Raw genomic sequence first — 23352 nt, forward strand, 5'->3', positions numbered from 1 at the left:
CCTAAGAAGAGTGGGGTGACTGTTGTGAAAAATGAGGCGAATGAGTTGGTACCCCAGAGGTTGGTAACCGGTCATAGGATGTGCATTGATTATAGGTAGTTGAATGCTACAACACGCAAGGATCACATGCCTTTGCCGTTCATGGACCAGATGTTGGAGAGATTAGCTAGACACGAGTTCTATTGTTTTCTAGATGGGTACAGTGGGTACAACGAGATATGCATTCATCCGGAGGATCAATAGAAGACGACATTTACATGTCCATTTGGCACTTTTTCCTATCGACGCATGCCTTTTGGTTTGTGCAACGCACCAGGTACATTTCAACGATGTATGCTTTCTATTTTCTCTGACTTTATCAAAAATATCATTGAGGTCTTTATGGATGATTTTAGTGTTTATGGAAAAGACTTTGATGCATGTTTAGAGAACTTAGAGTTAATCTTGAGAAGGTGTGTAGAAACTAACATTGTTCTTAATTGGGAAAAATGTCATTTCATGGTGAATCAAATGATAGTTTTGGGACATATTATATCTGCTAAGGGTATTGAGGTAGACAAGGCTAAGGTTGATATTGTGCATCACTTACCCTCTCCCACAACTGTGAGAGAGGTTCGTTCTTTCCTTGGTCATGCAGGATTTTATAGGAGATTCATCAAGGATTTTTCAATGGTGGCGAGACCTATGTGTACCCTATTGCAAAAGGAGGTGTCGTTCATATGGGATGATACGATCGACTATTTGTCTAACTATAAAGGAGCCCTGCTTTGGTCTCTGGTTTGATGGTTGCACGTGCTAAAAATCTGGTACATTCCGTTTTGTTTCCCATTCCAGTCTTTCGCGACACTTCAGGTTTACTTCTTTTGTTAGGTCTCTACTTCTTCGCTATGATCTTCCCAGTAGTTCATATAGGAGCTATAGCCGTTTTATTCCTTTTCGTTGTTATGATGTTCCATATTCAAATAGCGGAGATTCACGAAGAAGTATTGCGCTATTTACCAGTGAGTGGTATTATTGGACTGTTGCATGTGAGAAAGCGTTTGTGAAATTGAAAGAGTTGTTGACTAGTGCACCTATCATTTGTCCTCCGGATTGGAACCTGCCCTTCGAATTGATGTGTGATGCTTCAGACTATGCAATTGGGGAAGTGTTAGGCCAAAGAAAAGAGAAGAAGCCTGCAGTGATTTACTATGCGTCTAGGACTCTTAATGAGACCCAAATAAATTATTCGACTACTGAAAAGAAGCTTTTGGCTGTAATCTTTGCTTTAGAAAAATTTCGATATATCTTTTGCATTATAAAGTTATTGTGTATTCTGACCATGCAACCTTAAGATATTTGATGACTAAAAAAGATGCTAAGCCCAGGTTGATCCGGTGGATACTGTTGATTCAAGAATTTGACCTTGAGATTCGAGATAAGAAGGGAAGTGAGAATGTGGTGGCTGATCATTTGAGTAGGATCGTGCGAGATGAGGAAAGAGAGCCACTACGTGAGACTTTCCCAGATGCGCAACTCTTTGGGATGGAGGTAAGTGTACCTTGGTATGCAGACATTGTCAATTATTTAGTTACTAAGACTTTTCCTAGTACACTTTCGCATGCTAATAAGGCTAAATTGAAGAAAATGGCTAGACATTATATGTGGGATGAACCGTATTTATGGAAACAATGTAGTGATCAAGTCATTAGGAGATGTATCCTAGAAAATGAATAGGTCAATTCTTAACTTTTGTCATAATGAGGCATGTGGAGGTCATTTTGGGCCTCGTAGAACAGCTTTGAAGGTGTTTGAATGTGGATTTTATTGGCCTACTATTTTCAAAGATGCATACATGTTTTGTGTTTCTTGTGATAGGTGTCAACGGACAGGTAAGATTGGTCCAAGAGATCAAATGCCCCTTACTCCTATTATTACTGTCGAAATTTTTAATGTGTGGGGTATAGATTTCATGGGTCCATTTCCTTCATCTAGAGGATTCTTGTATATCTTATTGGCTGTTGATTATGTGTCAAAGTGGGTGGAGGCAAAGGCCACCAAGACTAATGATTCAAAAGTGGTTGCAGGTTTCTTGAGAACTAACATATTTTGCAGGTTTGGAGTACCACATGTTTTGATAAGTGATGGAGGTTCTCATTTCTGCAACCGGACAATTGAGGCATTGCTCAAGAAGTATGGAGTAACCCACAAAGTTTCGACACCATATCATCCTCAGATAAGTGGCATGGTAGAAGTGTCTAACAGAGAAATCAAGGGAATTCTGGAGAAAACTGTAGGTCCAACAAGGAAGGATTGGAGTGATCGGTTGAATGATGCATTATGGGCCTACAGGACCGCGTACAAGACGCCTATTGGGATGTCACCATTCAGATTGGTGTATGGGAATGCATGTCACCTTCCAGTGGAGTTAGAGCACAGAGCATGGTGGGCGGTGAAGAAGTTCAACATGAGCTTGGATGAAGCAGGTCTACATCGAAAGTTGCAGCTCAATGAGCTTGAGGAGATTAGGCATGAGGCTTACGATGCTTCGTGGATTTACAAGGAGAAAACTCGTGCTTACCATGACAAAATGATTAGAGGAAAGAAGTTCCAAGTGGGCCAGAAAGTTTTGTTATTTCATTCGAGGCTTATGTTGTTTCCAGGGAAACTTCGTTCGCGTTGGGTTGGCCCATTTGTTGGTACTAACGTGTTTGCTCATGGTGCAGTTGAGATTAAAAGTGATACAACAGGGAAGACATTCAAGGTGAATGGGCATCGACTTAAGCCCTACTATGAGCCATTTGAGGAGCACACGTGTGAGGAGACAATTGTGAGAGATGCGCCTAATGGAGAATGAACATGAGAAAGTCTAGGATGAGAGACTATAAAACTCAAGCGCTGCATGGGAGGCAACCCATTTCAACCGTATCTGTGGAGGAGTCGTCTACGGGAGTTTGAATTTTCTAATCCCTTCACTCTTATGGTTGACTTATATATGTGTTGATATGTGATCTTATTCTATGCTTGTGAATTACATTCTTACTATTGAGCTTACATTGAGGACAATGTAATTTTCTAAGTGTGGGGTAGGGTTGCAAGTTCATTGTTTGTTTGTGTCATGATATAAAAAAAATCTAAAAAAACAATTATTGCTTTATTGAGTCTTAGGATGCCCCTAAAGTCTAGGATGATTATGTCTCTAAAATACATAGATGATGGTTTTGCATTTCATAAGAATTGAATTGTAAGTTTCATTGATGATGTGGATTTGATATGAACATGTGAGATTTGGATTGATTGATTATGATATACATGTTTTGGTCAGTTTAAAGTCCATAACAACATGTGAGTTTTTGAGCCTATATGTACTTTTTTTTTCATGAGATGTAATTTGAAATTTCGTGATTATTCATGAACCTCACTATTCTTTGCATATTCAATAACTATGTGTCATAGCTTTTAATGGACTCTAGAATTTACTAGAACTGACTTTTGTGATTGTTGAAACATTTAAGTCATAAAATGCTCTGATTTTGAAAATGATTTATGGATCATTTCTAGGAATACCACCACTTTAGCCAAACAACCATGTATCCCTATATGTGCCCTGTTTGGGACCCCTTAGTTGAACCACATTTGAGCATACATTGAGCCTTTTATTCATCACATATGTTATCTCCATGCTTAGTATAGTTACCTCTACCTTGTCCTATAGATTTGGCAGAATTCTTATTGAGATGATGTTGTGATGATACATGAAATAAGTGTGGGGTGGAAGACATTTGAAAGAAAAAAAATCAATAAGCTTTTAAGCAAGCATTGCCGAAAAAAAAAACAAGAAAAAGAAAAAAAAAGAATGATGAACTCGGCAAGAAAAGAAAAAAGTTATGTTGTCTTTCATTTGTGATTTGGAGTTGAGTTGTAATTGAAGGTCTAAAAATTTTTACTTGACCTTTGTTCATGTTCACTTTGTGGTTAGAATGATGATTCTGCCCAACTTGTTATATTCGGCCCCTGATGGTGTGTGGTGTCATAAGGATGATGTTTACTCTGCTAAGTCTATAGAATTACCTTTGTAATTCTTTGATATTCCATGTCTTTAGCTACGCCTAAATATTTACCTTATTTAATAATCCTAATGATTCTTAAAATGAGCAAATCTTGGTTTGTGGAGATGATCACAAGAGTTGAGCATATGGTTTTGGTCCATTTGTGCACTTAGTTGTTAAATGAGGTTTTCCTTTTATTATTCACAAAGTGCCTTCATTTGATGAAATATGCAAGCTATTTGATGTCTTATTATCCTTTCTCTTGCATATACTTGTGTGTGAATCATAACCATGAATCTGAGTGAAAATAATAGAGTATGCCTTGTGAGGAGGATTGGATTGACTAAACATGTTATGTGCTTATTGTCTCATTTCTTACTTATTCATACTATGAAGCATGTTTATGAAACTTAAAATTTATGTGCTTATATTCAAATGCTTAAATTTGAAAACTATGTGTTTTGAGATTCTGAGGCAATCATTTAGGGGCAATAGTGTCTTATTTAGTTTTATTTTGCTAAGGGACTAGCAAAAGCCAAGTGTGGGGTAGTTGATAGGGGCACTTTGTGCGACGTTCTTAACATGTTTTTACCTCAATTTGTACTTTGCTTAGCCCTTATTGTTGTACTATTGAGTCGTAGTAAGAGTCTTGGGCGGTATTAGATGCATTTTTGTGCTTACATGAGTTAAAAACACATAATTGGTTTAGAGTCCTAGTTTGACTAGGAATCCTTGTTAGGTTTTGAAACTAATTATATCTTACTTATGATTTTATTTTCTTATTTTCAGATTTGATTAAAGAGATAATTAAAGAAAAAGAGATAGAGCCAAATCATGCAACAATTAAATAGAAGATGATCATTTAGGGAATAAAACATGACATGTTTTAGAGATTAAAGTATGGCATGTTTTAGGGATTAAAGTATGGCATGTTTTAGGGAGCAAAACATGGCATGATTTAAGGGATTAAAACATTGCATTATAATATGAGGAAAGATGCAACTACCCTCATTCTTTCCTCTATATATTTAGGGAGCAAAACATGACATGATTTAAGGGATTAAAACATTGCATTATAATATGAGGAAAGATGCAACTACCCTCATTCTTTCGTCTATATATACATGGCTTCTTCTCTCAAATAAAATCACTTCTCATTTGCATTCAAGAGCCAAAACTCTACCAAAATACTACCTTAAACATCCTTCATCAAAACAACAATCCATCATCTCCCATATAGCAATTCCATCTCCACCGAAATCACTATTGAAGACACACCTCTAAGGTTCATATAACGTGTGATTCTCGCAACTCTTCTTCGTGGGTTTGTTTGTTTTTGATTTTTTACAATACTTTGTCTATGAAGATTGGAGTATGATGTTTGTGTGAGATTATTGTTTTGTATTAAGAATCGAAATTTTCAGATTGTTTTATTGAATTTTTGGATCTTTGCTGAATTGATGGTTTTCTATAATTAATGAGTTTGTATTTCTATTGTTGTATCCTAATCATCTTTCTCATACTTTTAGATAATTTTTAGATATGTGCATATGAATTTAGTGCTTGGATGCATTCCCTAAGATTGTGTTTGAGTGCTAGATTCATCAACCATATTGACACAAATCGAATCATGCCCTAAGTAGGTTCGATTTGTGTTGATTAAAAGTGGTAAAAATTCTGGAAATTTGCATGTGAAACCATGGTGGGTGACGCCATACATGAAACATGTCTCCAACAAAGATTTGGTGCTTAAAAGTAATCTTGTTTGATTTATACTCTAAGTGTTTTTGAATTCGATTGCATGCAAATTTAGATTAGGTCATAAGTCAATATAAATGTTAATTGAAATCTTGCACGATTAGATGATCCGCTAAGACTCTAATTGTATTGGTGTCTAAAAAGTATGTAATTGGTCGAATTAGAATGCATGATAGGTTCGAACATGTAATTATGTGGTGTAATGGTAAATTTGGTTTTAGTTTGTTAAAGAGAAGTCGATCATGTAAATAATAATTTAGGTTTTATTTTAGTAGTTAATAATCAATCTCAAACCCCCAATTATTTGTTAACACTAAAAGTTTAGAGTTCCCTTCAATTCTCCGGACTGAACGATCCATGCTTATTCTATACTAATAATGATGTTTTACAGGGTTTATTATAGACGTTTTAATAAAACGCTCTATCAATGTTAAAACATTTTTTGTGGTCTGTGGACATGTCTTTGGACGTGTTGGCATGTCGGAACCTAGTCTTGGCCGGTCGACAGTTACGATTCAGTTAGAGCTCTAGTCTGTCTGTTGGGGTACTAACATGAGGGGTAACAGAGGTGTACCAGCGCTTATGATTACCCATATTTTGGATATTAGGTAGCAAGTGGTTCCCAATGTCAGGCGGTGTACTAACATAGGGGGTAACAGAGGTGTATCAGCGCTCATGAGTACCCGTATTATAAATTTATTTGGGTAAACAGAGAGGTTGCCTGATTTCTCATGAGCACACATATTTTCAGATATTATTGGACAACCAGATGGGTCTTCCTATGACTCATGAGTACATTTATAATTAAATGTTTTCAGTATTTTCTTTTGTGGGTAACAGATGGGTTATCAGCTTATGAGTACCCATATTTTTGGATATTGGGTAGCAAGTGGTTACCCAATGTCTAGCGGCGTACTACATGAGGGGTAACAGATGAGTACCAGCGTTCATGAGTACACGTATTATAAATGTATTTGGGTAAACAGAGGGGTTACCCGATTTCTCATGAGCACGCATATTTCAGATATTATTGGACAACCAGATGGGTCGTCTAATGACTCATGAGTACATTTATAATTAAATGTTTTCAGTATTTTCTTCTATGTTTATATGCGAGTTGTATTATTGATTTACTCATACGAGCTGCAAAGCTTACCGGGTTTGTGTTTACAATCCCGGTGCACCTATTCAATGATATATGTGATAGTTCTGCAGGTGTGGATTAGCAGAATTAGAGGGTTTTCGCTAAAGATTGTCGAAGATTTCATTCTGCTGTTTGTAGTGAGGATTGAGTGAATTTTACATTTTCATCGGTTGTGTATTATTCGAGTTGACTGAGTCATGATGTGGACTCAGCTTCGATACACTGTTATGATAAGATTATTTCAATATATTTGAGATTGTTTTTGAGTTTTCATGGCTTCTATTTTAAATTTTTATCATTTCAAATTCGGGGTTGTGACATTCTTGAAATTCCTTTATTATCATGGTTCTTCTTAATTTGCATGGCATGTAATGTTCCTTCGAAAATTAAGTAGCTCTTCTTTGAACTGATAACTTGATAAGTGGAGCATCGATCATGTAGCTTTTCTACGCATTGTGTGAGAATTATTGTGACATCTATTTCGTAAAGTTGGAAAATGAAAATATAAACGCTGTAACATAACTGTTTCGGATTGTACGGTTAACAAACAGTGCAGCAGGGCACCATCGAATAGTGTTTGTTTTCTTTGTTTTGGCCTAGATACTATTTGTATTTGTGGTTGCTTGGTCGTTATTTACTATTTTGAGAGAAATACATGTCTAAATTTGAGAATATCACGCACTAAACATAGTCTCACTGTTTGAGTATTCAAATTTTTAGTCAGCTTTTGGTTGGCGCCTCTAAAAATAGATGCAAAGGGGGAGGGCGTACAAATGCCTCGGCAGCCTAGCTCTTCTTTTAAAATGGCTATCAGATGTTTTCTTACTTAGCCATTCCAGATAAATTTTATAAAATAATAATAATAAATCTAGTACATAGGAAGATGTCTATGGGATTAAGATCGCCGTACATAGTTACCGCAAGGAGATTAGTTGCTATTATTCTCGTAGGTTTAGTCTTTCTCGCTTGCGCGTCCGATGGTGCATCCCGTGGACATCTTTTGAGGGCTGGTGCACCCCGTCGGAGCCTCACTGATACTACGAACCGAAAAGTATTCGATGTCACAGCTTTCGGTGCCAAGCCTGAATCTGGCGATTCAAAAGGACGCAAAATGGGAGAGCTTCCCGGCGGTGGAGATCCAACTAAACAAGTCCCCGTCGGTGATAATGGGAAAGATGACGGCCCGAATCCTGATGGCAACAATGATACTGGAGTGGTTAGTTTTCTAAAGACAATATATACATTAGCTAGTACCGATCATTGCATTTCAAACTGTACGTGATCAATCTAAATGTTCGATCGTCTTAACAAGTTTATGGTGGATGGATCGGACTTTCTGCACATACTATGGATGTGACGATGAAATGTTTAATTAGTGGTAATGCAATGCAGGCATTCATTAAGACGTGGGTGGCCGCATGCAGAGGAGAGTACAAAGGTCCGGCAAAGGTTCTTATTCCAAAGGGCACATTTTTGACTGGACCTATGGTGTTCCAAGGCCCCTGCACCAGCTCGAAGGACATCGTGGTGGAAATTCAGGGAGAAGTGAAAGCCACAACCGATCTGAGCGATTATCCCTCCCCTGAATGGATCCAGTTCGAAAGTATCGACGGTTTGATTGTCACCGGTGACGGAGTTGTCAATGGCCAAGGCGAGAAGACATGGAATGGAAATGGCTGCGATAAGGACGACTGCCCCCATGCCCCATCCGTACGACTCACTGCCCTAACTCCGATCTATTCATAACCAATTTATTCTCCGGTGTAAATGCGAACAACCTAGACGGATTTGATTCAAATGATGGTTAATTTGTTGTGGATGCAGAGCTTGAAATTTATAAAGGTTAAGAATGCACTTATAGAGGGAATCACATCCTTGAACAGCAAGTACTTCCATTACCACGTCACTGACTGCAGCGGCGTTACCCTGGACCGTGTGCACATCACTGCTCCTGGTGATAGCCCTAACACTGACGGCTGCCACATCAGTGATTCCGACAATGTCAAAGTGATCAACAGCGTTATTGCAACCGGAGACGATTGTGTTTCCATCGGGCAGGGCGCCCGCCAAATCACCGTCAACAACGTTACTTGCGGCCCTGGCCATGGCATCAGGTACGTAACGACCCAACTAATATTAATATCGCATGCACGCATCTAATTTGTATATATATATATATATATATATATTCAATACGTTCTTATATATGGAAGATAATTTGATCACAGTGTTGGAAGTCTTGGAAAGTATAAGAACGAACAACCCGTGGTTGGTGTCAATGTGACCAACTGCAGATTGTCGAACACAACCAACGGTGCCAGAATCAAAACTTGGGCCAATGAAAACGGAGGAGAAGCAAGCGGAATTGTATTCGATAACCTTGTCTTGGACCATGTAAAAGCTCCAATCGTCATCGATCAACACTATGGAATGAAGAAAGATCCGGTAATTAATTCAGTATTTCAATTCTAGTTAATTTCTCCACGTTCAGTACTCCAATATAAACCAATCTAGCTTTCGATCTGATACTGAAGTTTCTCTATCAACAGAATAATCCAAACGCCGGAGCGCAATCCCTATATAAGCTCCGTGATATCCACTTCAGAAACATAAAGGGCACCTCGTCGCAAAACGTTGCCGTGTCACTAGCTTGTAGCGCTAAAAACCCTTGTGACGGGGTTGAGTTGAACAACATCGACATTGCCTTCGGAGGCGCTGCTACCAACAAAAACACGGGCATCGCATCAGAATGTTACAACGCAAAGGTTACTACTAAGGGCACAATTAATCCAGCAGCACCGGCTTGCAAATGAGTAATTCGATTGGTCCTCCCCTTTGTACAAGATTTCGATCTACTTAATCTAAACAAGGAAAAGCAAATACGTGAAATACACATCTATCGTATTAACTAATTAAATTTTGACCTTTAAATCTCAAATATATATCTCACTTTGTCTCTCATCTCTGTGTATTTCATTTTATGCATAGAGTATAGTACTCTAAGTCATCGCATTGGGGCTTAATTTGGCTATCATACCATTGAAAATTGACCAATCGATCGCGAGATTTTAATTGAGAACGAACGCCATGATTTATGCATGCATGTCTTGATAATTGACATTTTAACCTAATAAAAAATCAATAAGGGGCCCCTACACACTTGGATGAATTGCGTATATATGGTATTAATCATATACAGAACTACAGAAGTATCTAGGACTAGTTGTAGATCATCATATTGTGACTTGATATATATGGTGGTCTCACTGAATTGATGGAATTAAAACGTGATAAGCAGAGGCGGATCTAGGAATTAGATTTTGTTTAGGCTAATGAACTCCTTTATGAGATTTTTTTTCATCTGCATTATTTTTGGTGTTTCCTTCATTGATCAAAATAATATTTAAACTCAATTTGTTAAGAGGGAGAAAAAATGGGGGAAATAAATAGGAAAACAAAGGGAGAACTGAAGAAAATGTAAATACAGGAGAAATTTAAACGTGAGAATCGAACCCTGTACGTGGTGAAGATATTAGGAGCTGAGTTTATAGAAGAAAGCCAAATAAATTGACAAGCTTATCAATAATGTGTGCACAAATAAAATCAATTAGTACCAACTCTCTCTGGGCTGCAGTCCAAGTTCCCTTCTGAACAGGTCCGCCACTAGTGATAAGACGAGCATACGTACATTCAAAATTTACGTAAGTGATTGATGTCTTGGGTTTGAACTCCCCATAAAGAACAAAATCCTATATCTATATAAGAGAAAAAAAATGGAAAAAGACAAAAGTGTTGGTGAATCATCTTAGTTGTTCTTGTTCTTTTAGCATCCTTGTAGGCATGTATGAGTTGTATCAGCTAGTATATTCGGAGTCTGCTAAGTTGCTAATCGTAATCCCCTACGTTCTTCGTTGATTAAGGTTTGGTAGGTCAGATCGACCACTCCAGCACCCATCGGTGCTAACAAGACATATTAGTTAGTTATCCACGTCCTCTCTATTAGCTAGTTTGTAGCTATGTGGGATGTAATCATATGTATCTAACCTGGTATAAAAATTAAGTCCTCTTGTTCCAAGCGTTAATTTTCCCAATACGAGATCACCGAAATCACTGAGGTCGATCGATCGAATAGCCAAACAAAAATGTCTGATCAGGTTCACCAGGATGAAGAAATTTACCAGAAGGCTTCGATACAGGCACTCTCAAAAGGTCCTTCCTCTCTGCAAAGCCATAGTAATGGTCCATGGAGAGAATTATCTGAGGGGGCTGATTGTATGCTAGGGCTACCAAAAGAGCTGAGCTGGGAAATGGTGGACGAGCTGACACAGGGATTCAGGACTAGAATTCCGGCCTATGAGAATGGCGATTACTTGGCGTACGAGGGATTGCGACCTGTTAATGGCACCAAGGTGACGGTAAAGAGATACACCGGAGAGTGGCGTACTATGCTTGAAAGAGAAAAGAAAGCAGCCGTGTCTATGCACCACAAAAATATACTTCGGCTGACTGCTTTCTACGATGGTGAAGTGACTGCTGTCCTGGTATTTCCGTTAACAATAAGAGGGACTTTACACACAAATCTCTACGGTAATTTTTACTGGATCAAGTTGATCAATGCTAAAATTAGTGACGGAATATGATGTGTATGCATGCATGCATGCATGCATGATATAAGCTATATATATATAATCATTTTCCAAAAACCATATGCAGGATCAATGGGGAACTTAAAATTGAAATTTCAACAAAAATTGAAGATAGCAATAGACATTGCTCGAGGACTTCGATATATGCATGAAGAATGTCCCCAGGGTCCCGTAATCCATGGCAATTTGCTCATCACCAACATTTTTCTGAGAAATGATTTAAGCCCGATGGTGGAATTAATTAACAAAAGAATTACAATAATTCGTTGAATCAATTACACGTACACGTTTATGTTTCTGTTATTGATATCCAGTCCGCTTTGTTGTAGATCTCTGGTTTTGGACGAGCCAAATGGCTTCATCTTAAGCAAGCAAAGCCAATATCCAACGAAAACCAAAGGTACAGCTTAGTGAACTCATGTATATATGTAGAGTAATATTCAAACTTAACCGTACTAAAATGCATGTATTAATATTCGAGCATTATATCTGCTTTTATTAATGAAGGCCCTCACTTCGGGATTATTTGGACCACGACGCGATCGCCCTAGTGAAATCTGACGTTCTCTCCTATGGAGTCTTGCTGCTGAGGCTCTTCTGCAAAAGTTCTGCGCTACAGGACGACAAAACTCTAATCGAATGGGTTAGTAGTACGTTAATGGTCATTACTCAATTAAATTTACATGTTTCATTATTGGTTAGTTTATCGCTGTTAATTAAAAGATATATATGTAAATGCAGGCTCGTCCAAAGGTGATGAAAAGAGCGTTTCATGAATTATTGGATGAAGATTGGGAAGACGCAGACATGCATGAAATGTTTAAAGTCATGTGCAGCGCCTTTCAGTGCACAATGTCTAGTCCAGATATGAGACCATGCATGAGCGCGGTAACAGTCATCACCAACATTATTAAGTAGTCTATAATATGAATGAAATTTGTTTTCTGATTGGGTTTGATTCTCTATGTTTCAGGTTATATCTTATCTCAAAGGGGAGAATCTGATGGTGATGCAAACATCTCCATCATTTGATTAGCATTCCATTAAACTAAGAGAGGAAGCTAGCAGCAGATTGGTATCAAGCTGTGTAGAACTACACAGTACTGGTATTGCAAGTTGCAAATGAGTACATGAGGTTATTATAATCTTTTGTATAATATGTATGAACTGCGCATGCATGCTGCCCTCGCCCCTTTCATGCATACAGATATGTACATAGACCTAGATGGCTAGCTAGATGATTGATCCATTGAAATAAAAATTTGCTCATAATAAATATTTGGGTTCCCGGTGTCAACCAGATTGATAATCATCACGAAGTAGAAACCTTTGTTTGTAAAACATTTGTTCATCTCAAGTGTTAAAATATCGGTATAGATAGATATATATATTTTTTTAAATAAAGATATCAGATATTGAAAAAAATATATCGTTCTTATTCTGAAATTATTTATTTATTTATTATTAAATTATATACAAACATATACAATTATTAGTTTTATCTAGTAACAAATAAAGACTCTATGTGCTTGAAAAGACGCACGTTGGTCAACAAAATTACAATACTCTGCCTAAGACATACGAGCCATATAATACGAATTGTAATAGTTAACATGATAGACATATATCTCGTTCGAACTGTTGACAGTTTCTCTGAGAATGAGATAACAATGATAAACCAACTTGATGATTGATCATATACTTATCCAAACTGACCATAATCATAAATAGGATGACCAGATTAATAGTTTGATTTCATGTGATTCGTTTGATGTCCCACTATGCTCTGTGCTCTATCAATATAGAATCAAAACTTAAAGCAACTAGAGTAACATCAAACGAAATACTTTGATCATCAATAGCCCCTCTTGTCCTCCTTCTGCACCTATTATGTTGTTACGCACCATGACCACCTGTTCTAGAGCCATGATCCTCATCTTAGGTAGCATGATCAAAATTATTTTCACAAGTAAACTACTCAAATCCTCCACCTACATAAGATTGTCCATATTCAAACACTTTATCTCTACCACCTTGTCGACTTCCACCACTACCATCACCATTACCACCACCACCACCATCATCATCATCATCATTTGAACTATCTAAAGTTGCTACGCCGCCCCACACACTAACATTATCATAATCATTTTTCGGGTCTCCAATTTCATCAGATAATACATTGTTTACATTAATTTCAAAATCAGTCGCTTTTCTTACGACGTGTGGATGAGGGTTGCCATTTTCATTATCAAGGTCAATGAAAACACTTGTCACTGTTATGGTTTGACTCTCAAGAGTTAAATTTGAACCTTCACTCCTCATCCAGACTTTTTTTTACGAAAAATTAAAAATTAGCCGATTGAGGGACTACTCTTCTAGTTTTCCTTTTGATATCTATCGAGGCTCGAGGTGATTATTTAATCGAAAACTCATCTCGGAGAGTCTGAATCATCATCAAGTTGAGATAACAAAATTTAGATAAATGTTTTTGGATATTTCTTCAAAATATCGAAGATATATCAGATATATTGTAAATATCGAATATATTTTATGTTATCGGAGAAATATCGCAGATACGGGAAAAAATAAAGATATTTATTCTTAAGATATGTCGTTTTTTTTTTGAAAAACATAGATATCAGAGAATATATCGGGGAGATTTTGAACCTTATTTCGTCCTACATAGCTTTCTATTTTACTTGTCCTCGACTGAAAGGCTCTTCTTGGTTCTTATGGCTAAGCAAATAAGCTATGTTGTACGTATCACTTCCATTAAATTTGCTTAACAAGAGCCACACAAGGATGATGTAAATTGTTAATTTGTTTTCTTCTCCAATATCAAATATCCATTTGAACGAAATGGCTAGAAGAAACCGATTGAGATGAAGTATATACCCTTTCAGTACAAAACCAAAAAGATAGCAGATGAATGTACGTCTAAATGTCTTATCAAGGTGCAATGGCGCGCGACGGCCTCTTCCTTGTTCTTGTTCAATGACCCTGGCCTCTTCTTACCACAAGAAATCAAATCGACCTTCTTCCCTGTTGTTTTTCAGATACAGAATCTTTCTTATATATATATGTAGAAATATCTCAACCTTCAGTCCAAGGGTTCTCACAGATCGAGTTTTGGCACGTAGAATAATAACATATATAAACAACATCAACAGCGGAATTTAGTTTTAAAGCTTTCCGGCGGCGACAAAGATCGAAGAACGACTGGAATGAAGAAAACGTACTGCAGAAACGACAATGGTATTCCAAGCTAGCAGAAAGCCAGAAACATATATACTCGATCTTCTGGCTAGCTACAGCATCTCTGCACATGCATGTAATTAAGCATGTTTACTCCTACCTACGCATTTGCGTATTTCAGAATTTGGATGCTTGCATTGGCATGTCATGAATGGACTGTCTACCTAGCTAATTAAGTGATCAATCAGGATCTATTATTAAGTAAATAATTGAAAGGAGAAGAAAAATAGATAATTGACTACAATGGTGTGGAGATTTCCAGCAACCTACGTTGTAGGTGTATATTATTGCTATATAGCTTAAACTGCATCCATCAGGCCACTAAATTCTTGGCTGTGGCCGGCCTAAACAATGGATATACATAATGTTAGGTTCAGTGCATGCATGAGTTTGTCCAGCATTTCCCCTAGCTTATAATTGCATTTAGTGCATGTAGCTCGCGAGCTAGCATGAAAGCTTGACATATCTTAACTAATACGGCATGTAATAAGGGACGCTCGTATGATGTTACTGCGCCTTAATTATGAAGAGAATAGCTGAAGTAATGTGGTTACTTTCAACTACGTATGGTTTCCAAATGTTACCACGTTAAGAACTTAAGACAGATCGATGTTATGTTTAAATCTTACCATTTGACCATCAAGAGAGAAAAGTGGCAAGCAATTAAGCAGGCAATGTAATGATCAGTGTCTTTGTTTTTGTGCAAAGATCGGAGTGAATCCATATTGTGTAAATAAAATTTACTGAAAAACATCTAAAAAGTACACGAGTTTCGTTAATAAATAAGGGTGTTGGCTTTATAATAATAGAGATGAGATAACTACCTTTGTATTTACATATAAGAACCAATCAGAAACAATCACAGTAAAAAAATGAACAAATAATATTAAGATGGTACGCCACGTGAAATATGTGGTTGATATATATATAATAATTTCTCTAATATCAAATAAACTTGGTAAGAGATAATCATGATCCTCATCAAATTCCATTCCAAATTTTCATCCGTCAAGAATGGTAAAACCCAAGAAAGGCCCTTTGACTAAACCTCAATGCCAAAAACAATTTCCTCCGACGTGTCATCATGTGGTCGTGATGGCTTAACAGTCCTAAACTTATTCCCTCCACACCATAACACTGTCCCCTCCAGAATACCAAAAAAAAAAAAAAAAGGAAATATCTTTATCAAAACGGCATTTGTGTGGCCTCGGCCAAGCTCGATATCCCTCTCTCTCTCTCCCTAAATTATCTGCTGCCAAAATCTTCCTCAGTTTTTCAGTCCGTCGCTCATTAACGTCTAACGGACACCGCGTAATTTCCACACTCTCTCTTCCTCTCCAATTATCCTCACCTCAGCTCAATCGCCGTCTCCATCGTCGTTATCGGAAAACGCGCTTCCGGTTTGTTTTCGGTTGGTTGCAATCAGTTAGCTCTCCCTCTATCTATCTACTTTCTTATCGGCGTTTTGCGCGCGGTGTGTGGTTTAATGCTCAGCTCGATTCAATGAGATTGCTCTCTTCCTTCACAAATGGCTTCCGCTTCTTCCATGTCAGGTATGCTCGTTTTTCTTTTGCTTTACAAAATGTAGGACACTCAATTAATTGTGGTTTTTTGACTTGCTTATATGAAAACCTAGTGAACTTAGCTCAGTACTGCTCCCCAGAGCTATTGCTTTCATTTGTCTAGCGAGAATTAGAGAGAGATAGGAGAATTGTGTGTGTGTCTAGTGTTTTATGAGTGGCTCATGTGTAGGATTAGGCAATTTGTGTGTGGTTAATGGTTTCGGAGTTTGAATTTTTATTTGGAATGGTTGGATTTTGGTGTAGTTTCCTTAGAATGCGTGAACGTGTGTAAGCTGTCGAAAGGGGAAGGGGCTGGGAAGTATGATTGTAGCATGTTCTCTTGTGCGTGGAAAGCTCCGAGAGTCTTGACGGGGTTCCTTGCTAGCACTGCTCATCCTCCGCAGTGTTCGTGGCTGTCGTATGGACGAAATGGGAGAAGAAACCGGGTGAGTAATGTAAGTTATTATGCAATTTGGATTTATTATGTGCTAGTGATAGGATTATGAGTTCATGGATTTGTTTTTGTTAATTAATTTTTGCGTATCTAGACTGTGGGGGCAATTTTACCTTTCTGTAACTTAATTTCTGAAAATGGTGCTATTTGCTGCATTCAGTTAGATCATGTGATTCATATCCCAGCCAAAACAAGGCTATTATCTTGAATCGTATAATTATAATGTGAAGTTTGGAAACATGAGATTGCATTTCTAGAGGCAAACGTACTGTAGTAGAAGGAGTATGTAAATTGTTCTTAGGGAGAGGTGCTTGTTAGGTTTTAATTGATGTGAGGTCATACCTTGTGATCATTTAAATTTAAGGCAGTATTGATCAGTTCCTCATATAATTAGCATGCATGGTTGTTAACCATGGAACTTGTTCACATGTACTAGGTGCAGAGATGTGAATCCTCTAATATAGGAGGTTGCCATTCTACTGAGGCTTCAGACTTGGTACTTCTCGGACAACTTTATAAATCAGGTTTAGTTCATGTTGCTGATAGGAGGTGGCAGCTGCAGTGTTCTTCTTCCTTGTCCTCAGATACCTCTTTTGACATTTCTCCTGAAGGATTGTGGGAGGTATACCTTGGTTATTATGTAACTAGGCATTCACTGATAGTACTAGTTATATCTGGTTGATATGGTTTAAGTTATATCTTTTCTGTAATCTGATTCTTTCAGGATCTTAAGCCGACTATCTCATACCTCTCACCTGAAGAGCTAGAACTTGTTCATAAAGCACTTAAGGTCAGATATATTAATAGTCTTAAAAATTAGTCTACATGTCTTACAAACCCTTTTATATTAATAGGTAAAAATATGTAACAGTAGTTTTGGATGTGTAGCTGGCTTTTGACGCCCATGATGGTCAAAAAAGACGCAGTGGAGAGCCCTTCATCATTCATCCGGTTGAAGTTGCACGTATTTTGGGGGAACTTGTGAGTTCTGCAAAGTTTTATATAATCCATCTTTCAATATCTTTATGCAGTCTATAATCAGAAATTTATTTTATCTCTTATCCTAGGAATTGGATTGGGAGTCCATTGCTTCTGGTTTACTACATGATACAGTTGAAGACACCAATGTGGTTACATTTGAAAGGATAGAGGAGGAGTTTGGTGCTACGGTTCGCCATATTGTAGAAGGAGAGACTAAGGTGCTTTTTTTGTATATATTGTTGTTGTGCTGGTACTTTTATTATTATGTTATAAAACATACATGATATATCTCTTTTCATAGCCTCTTGACAATGAATTGGAAAACCAGCAGTTCAATGTTCTTCTCTTTTGTGTGTAGGTGTCAAAGTTGGGAAAGTTGAAATGTAAGGGTGATCACGATTCTGTACAAGATGTAAAAGCAGATGACCTACGGCAGATGCTTCTAGCCATGACCGAGGAGGTAGTCTTATTCGTTATAATATTTGAAAAAAAAAATTGTTTTCAGTAATGCCATTTGGAAACTAAATGAAGGACATTGCAGGTCCGGGTTATCATTGTCAAGTTAGCTGACAGATTACATAACATGCGCACTCTTTCACACATGCCTCCACATAAGCAGGTGATGTGTTGTTTGTTTAAGATCCAGTGCTTATCAGTTATTAATCATTAGTTGATAGCCTTATATTATTTTAAATCTGTCTGGGATCCAGTCCAGCATTGCAAGGGAAACATTGCAGGTTTTTGCTCCTTTAGCAAAGTTGCTTGGGATGTACCAAATCAAGGTATGCTCTTATTTCTCTTTTTTTTTCTTTTTCAAGTGATGTTAGGCATTTATGCTTTTGAAATTGTTAATCTTTCAGTTTTCAATTGGTAGAAATCCAGCCAGGTTCTATTGATCATGTCCCCTTCCCAACAGTTGTACTTTATGTCACCCTTGTATATAGATTATTCATTATTGTGGGTCTTCACTTAAATAACTGATTTCTGATCACCATAGTCTAATATTGTAGTGTAGGTAAAAAGAATCTGTCTTTTATATTGGCTGATTTGAGATAGGTCCTTGAAGATATCATAAAGTTGTGACTTTCAGGTTCATTCGTAAGATAAAGTATGTATACTTTAAAGGTTACGATGACCGGGAATTTGAGAGGTCCCAAAATTAGCTGACCATGATCCTCAAATCAACAAATCTGATAATTCTATATTTCTTCCTTTTCTTTGATTTCTATAGTTGCTAGAAGTTTTCAGATCCTTTTTGTGTCTTTGCCTGTTCACTTGAAAAATACCAATTCTTAAAAGGACTACAATGAATATTTGTCTTTTCTTCATAAGTTATAATAATGCTTCTGTAAACTACTATTCTAAGTGAACTGTAATGTGTTGCAGTTGGAACTTGAAAACCTTTCCTTCATGTACACCAACCCTGAAGATTATGCAAAAATCAGGAGGAAAGTGGCAGACCTCTACAAAGAGCATGAGAAAGAACTTGTAGAGGTAATGCGGTCATTCTTTCAAAAGAGTTTTACATGATGATTTTAAAAGACTATCCAGTTACTATTCTCAAGTTGAGCTTTCTAGCATTATGCCATTATTGATGTTTGCTCATCAAACTTTAGTTCTTTGTGCTAGGCCAATAAAATTTTGGTGAAGAAGATTGAGGATGACCAGTTCTTGGAACTTATGACTGTGAAAACTGAAGTTCGTGCTGTATGCAAGGAACCATACAGGTGAGATTATAGATCTACTACCATTTTTTCACTCACATTATGTCCTGCTTTGGTGTCTAAACTCGTTCATGCTTTATTCCGAGTGGATTATATTTTAAGTGCCGTGTGTTATATCTGGCATAAACAATAAAATGGACATTATTCAAAGTGTTTTTCTGGGTTTCTAAACTGGTTCAGAATATGATTCCTTACTCTTATAGTCCTTGTAGTGACATGTTGAAAATTGTCAGATATGCTTGATGTATATTAGTACTTACTATTATTATTTTTTGTTTTTTGTTTATATTTATTATGTCATTTACTACCTTAAGGAGTTATTCAGGCTGACCGTGCTTGTTGTTTACGTGCAGCATCTATAAATCTGTTCTCAAATCTAAAGGTTCAATCAATGAGGTTAATCAAATTGCACAGGTTTGTTCTGCTAATTGCCTTTGGCTGAAATATAGATGAGGTCGCTTCATGATAATTTATATTTCTTCATTGACTTATAGCTTCTATTTATTATTACCAGCTTCGTATTGTTATCACACCAAAGCCATGCCTTGGCACAGGGCCTCTATGCACCCCACAACAGGTATATCCTTGCTTCTGTCAAGGGATGGGGAACTTGTTCCTGTTTATTTAGTACGTCATCAGGCTTATTTATCATCAATTCGCTGCAGATTTGCTACCATGTTCTTGGGTTGGTTCATGGATTCTGGACCCCTATTCCTCGAACTGTGAGTTTATGTCTTCAGTTACTCTAAAAAGATACACTGTAATCAATATCAGAAGTAAGTTGGTAAAATTAACATAATTTGGTGATCTTTTCGGATAGATGAAAGACTATATTGCTACTCCAAAACCTAATGGTTATCAGAGTCTCCAGACAACTGTAATTCCTTTCTTGTATGAGAGCATGTTGCGGCTTGAAGTGCAGGTATGATGATATGTTCCTTTCTTGGTTATCATTTTGATATATGAAGACTTTAGTCAAACCCAAACCTAATGGCTATCAGAGTCTCCAAACAGTTGACTATAATATGAAATTATCTTTCCCTTTTGTATAAGTCAACTCGGTAATACATTATTTACATTAGCGGTTTTCTTGTGCGGCAGATAAGAACAGAAGAGATGAACCTGATAGCCCAAAGAGGCATTGCTTCCCACTATAGCGGGAGAGGATTTGTTACTGGTTTAGTTGGACGTGCTGTCCAGGGTGGTAGAAGCTCTAGAGGGAAGACTGTTTGCCTTAACAACGCAAATATTGCACTCAGAGTATGCACATTTATTCTTTGGTCTTTTATGATTTGATTGTTTATATATTGTGAGGAATTCTTTCTAAACCCTTTAATCCTATCATGTGACATTATTCTCATGGACAATATCTGTTTTCTTTTGTCTCCAACAGATTGGCTGGCTCAACGCAATTAGAGAATGGCAAGAGGAGTTTGTTGGCAACATGAGCTCTAGGGAATTTGTAGAAACCATTACAAGAGACCTATTAGGTAGTCGTGTGTTTGTGTTTACTCCAAGGGGAGAGGTAAACAGATAATTTTGATTGCTCATTAATCAAATTTTAGCTCTTCAAGCAGGAGAATACTTTACTGAAATTGGGATTTGCTATGTGCAGATAAAAAATCTTCCAAAAGGAGCAACTGTTATTGACTACGCCTATATGATACACACTGAAATTGGCAACAAAATGGTAGCAGCAAAGGTAATTAGCTCACATTTTGGCAGATTTTACTTCCGTTTTTTTTAATCCAAGGTAAAGTAAAACAGTGATGATTTATTTTGTTTGCAGGTCAATGGTAATCTTGTTTCTCCAATGCATGTACTTGCAAATGCGGAAGTTGTGGAGATAATCACTTACAATGTCAGTATCTGTCAACCAACAATCTATCCCTGCATATCTTAAGTTGTATACAACATCATGTATAACATCTGCATAAATTAAAATGTGCATGACTCTAGGCTTTGTAGTCATACTGTTCTAGAATTTGAAATTGCCGCTGGCATGTCAGTCTATTCCAAATCAGAGTGAAAAATTGCTGGTCATTCCGAATTTTGAATGGAATTCATGCTTCTTTATAAATTGTGTCTACAAGCTAGGTATTAATCCTTTGGCATAACTGAAATTTTCAGGTTCTGGCTACTGCGCTAGTCAGGATATCTTTGCTATTTCAACATAAAGGAAATCGTTTTTTTTTTTTTTTGCATGATCCACATTCTATTACCTCATGCTTGTGTCCTGGGGCTCATAGTTTCTCTTTTCTTCCAGTCGCTGACAGGAAAATCAGCTTTTCAGCGGCATAAGCAGTGGTTGCAACATGCAAAAACACGCAGCGCCAGACACAAAATTATGAAAGTAGGATTTCGTTTGACTATGGTATTTTTTTTTCCTGTTAGCTTTGCATTGCTATAAGAAATATTTCTTTTGTCTGTAGTTCTTAAGGGAGCAAGCTGCCTTATCTGCTGATGAAATAACAGCAGATAAAGTAAATGACTCTGTTGCTGATTCTGAAGAAGAGAGTGAAGCAGAAGAGCCCCCCAGTACCTCCAAAGAATACAAACCTTTGTGGGAGAAAGTGCTCATGAATGTCGTAGGGTTGGCATTGCCGGAACGAAGTCCCAAAGATCCCTTCCAAAATATTAATGGAAATGCTCGGGTTTCTGTTCCCAAGGTGAATGGGAAACATAACAAACAAGCTCGAAATGTGAGTTTGAAGGCTGAGGGGGAGTTGTTGTCACAAGGAAATGGTGTTGCCAGATTGTTGCAAGCCAATATTCCTATGTACAAGGATGCCTTGCCCAGTTTAGAAAGTTGGCAAACCAGCAAGATTACCTCTTGGCATAATGTTGAAGGGCACTCCATCCTTTGGTTCTCTGTGGTTTCCATCGATCGAAAAGGTTATCTTCCTTCCGTATGTTGTAATCTGATTTATGTAATAAGAATGTCGGAAGTGTCTTTGTCATTGGCTTCATGTTGCCTAATGTAGATAGAAATGTCCTTCCATATCACTGAGCTTTGGTTTAAAACAATAATTTCAGGTATGATTGCTGAGGTCACAACAGCAATGGCAGCTGCAGGCATTACTATATGTTCTTGTGTGGTGAGTGGTTGGAACTTGTTATTGTAGATACTAATTTATACTGATGCCCTTAGATGTCATTCCATAACTCATTTATCTTCACTAATCAGGCTGAGATCGATGGGGAAAGGGGAATGGCAGTTATGTTATTTCATGTTGAAGGAAGCCTGGAAAGTTTGGTAGTGTTTCTGACATCCGCCTCTGAATGCATCAATCTTTTCACTCGATAGATAATCTTCTGACATGGATTTTTCTTTTGTCAGGCTGATGTTTGCTCGAGCATTGATATAATTCTAGGTGTTTTGGGATGGTCTATGGGTTGCAGCTTGCCCAGCTTAATGGATAAGCCCCGATTACTTGAATGTTAAGGCATTAGTGGAGCCAGTATAGCTCAATCCGCCCAGCTGTTGCAGCCATGGGTATGAAGTTTTGCCTTGAGAAAACAGAAATTCCAGCACGCTTGGTGCAAATTTCAGTTTTCATATATTTTTTGGACACTCTTATAGCCGAATAAGTGGACATTATATGAGGAGCAAACTCCGAGTTCAAGGGCACTGTATATAGGAAAGGAGTGGATACTTAGGTTTAGTATATACACACTTTGTAAAGGAAATTGCGAGTGAGGAGTAAAGAACAGTGATCAAATTACACAAAATGTTCCTATACATATTCTTTTTCAACTGTCTAGTCTTTCATCATTTATCTTCCCCGTCTGCAGAG

At 37.4% G+C, this 23352-nt stretch overlaps 3 protein-coding genes across 5 annotated transcripts; all 3 read left to right on the top strand.

Moving 5' to 3' along the window:
• The first annotated feature begins 7813 nt into the window (after positions 1-7813).
• Positions 7814-9743, top strand: LOC126784895 (exopolygalacturonase-like). Its single transcript, XM_050510433.1, has 5 exons — positions 7814-8146; positions 8323-8640; positions 8755-9044; positions 9159-9387; positions 9480-9743. The coding sequence occupies exons 1-5, from the start codon at positions 7814-7816 to the stop codon at positions 9741-9743; spliced, it is 1434 nt and encodes a 477-aa protein (XP_050366390.1).
• Positions 9744-11039: 1296 nt separating this feature from the next.
• On the top strand, positions 11040-12901 carry LOC126784752 (probable receptor-like protein kinase At1g80640). The gene is made up of 6 exons (XM_050510250.1): positions 11040-11517; positions 11644-11807; positions 11906-11976; positions 12084-12219; positions 12318-12464; positions 12550-12901. The coding sequence occupies exons 1-6, from the start codon at positions 11073-11075 to the stop codon at positions 12610-12612; spliced, it is 1026 nt and encodes a 341-aa protein (XP_050366207.1). The 5' UTR covers positions 11040-11072; the 3' UTR covers positions 12613-12901.
• A 3114-nt stretch (positions 12902-16015) lies between these two features.
• Positions 16016-23349, top strand: LOC126785379 (putative GTP diphosphokinase RSH1, chloroplastic). 3 transcript variants are annotated; one of them, XM_050511049.1, is made up of 24 exons: positions 16016-16387; positions 16661-16851; positions 17287-17472; positions 17575-17640; positions 17739-17831; positions 17918-18049; positions 18190-18291; positions 18373-18450; positions 18542-18613; positions 19218-19325; positions 19461-19558; positions 19909-19969; positions 20070-20132; positions 20221-20277; positions 20376-20477; positions 20657-20815; positions 20949-21080; positions 21171-21257; positions 21345-21416; positions 21822-21908; positions 21988-22450; positions 22592-22653; positions 22743-22811; positions 22896-23349. In XM_050511049.1, the coding sequence occupies exons 1-24, from the start codon at positions 16363-16365 to the stop codon at positions 22998-23000; spliced, it is 2670 nt and encodes an 889-aa protein (XP_050367006.1). In that variant the 5' UTR covers positions 16016-16362; the 3' UTR covers positions 23001-23349. The 3 variants fall into 3 exon arrangements, with proteins under 3 accessions (XP_050367006.1, XP_050367007.1, XP_050367008.1); XM_050511050.1 differs by having other exon boundaries at positions 16661-16842; XM_050511051.1 differs by having other exon boundaries at positions 16661-16842; positions 17293-17472.
• Positions 23350-23352: the final 3 nt, after the last annotated feature.

This window comes from Argentina anserina, chromosome 2, assembly GCF_933775445.1.
Source record: "Argentina anserina chromosome 2, drPotAnse1.1, whole genome shotgun sequence".
In the NCBI taxonomy this organism is placed as follows: domain Eukaryota; kingdom Viridiplantae; phylum Streptophyta; class Magnoliopsida; order Rosales; family Rosaceae; genus Argentina; species Argentina anserina.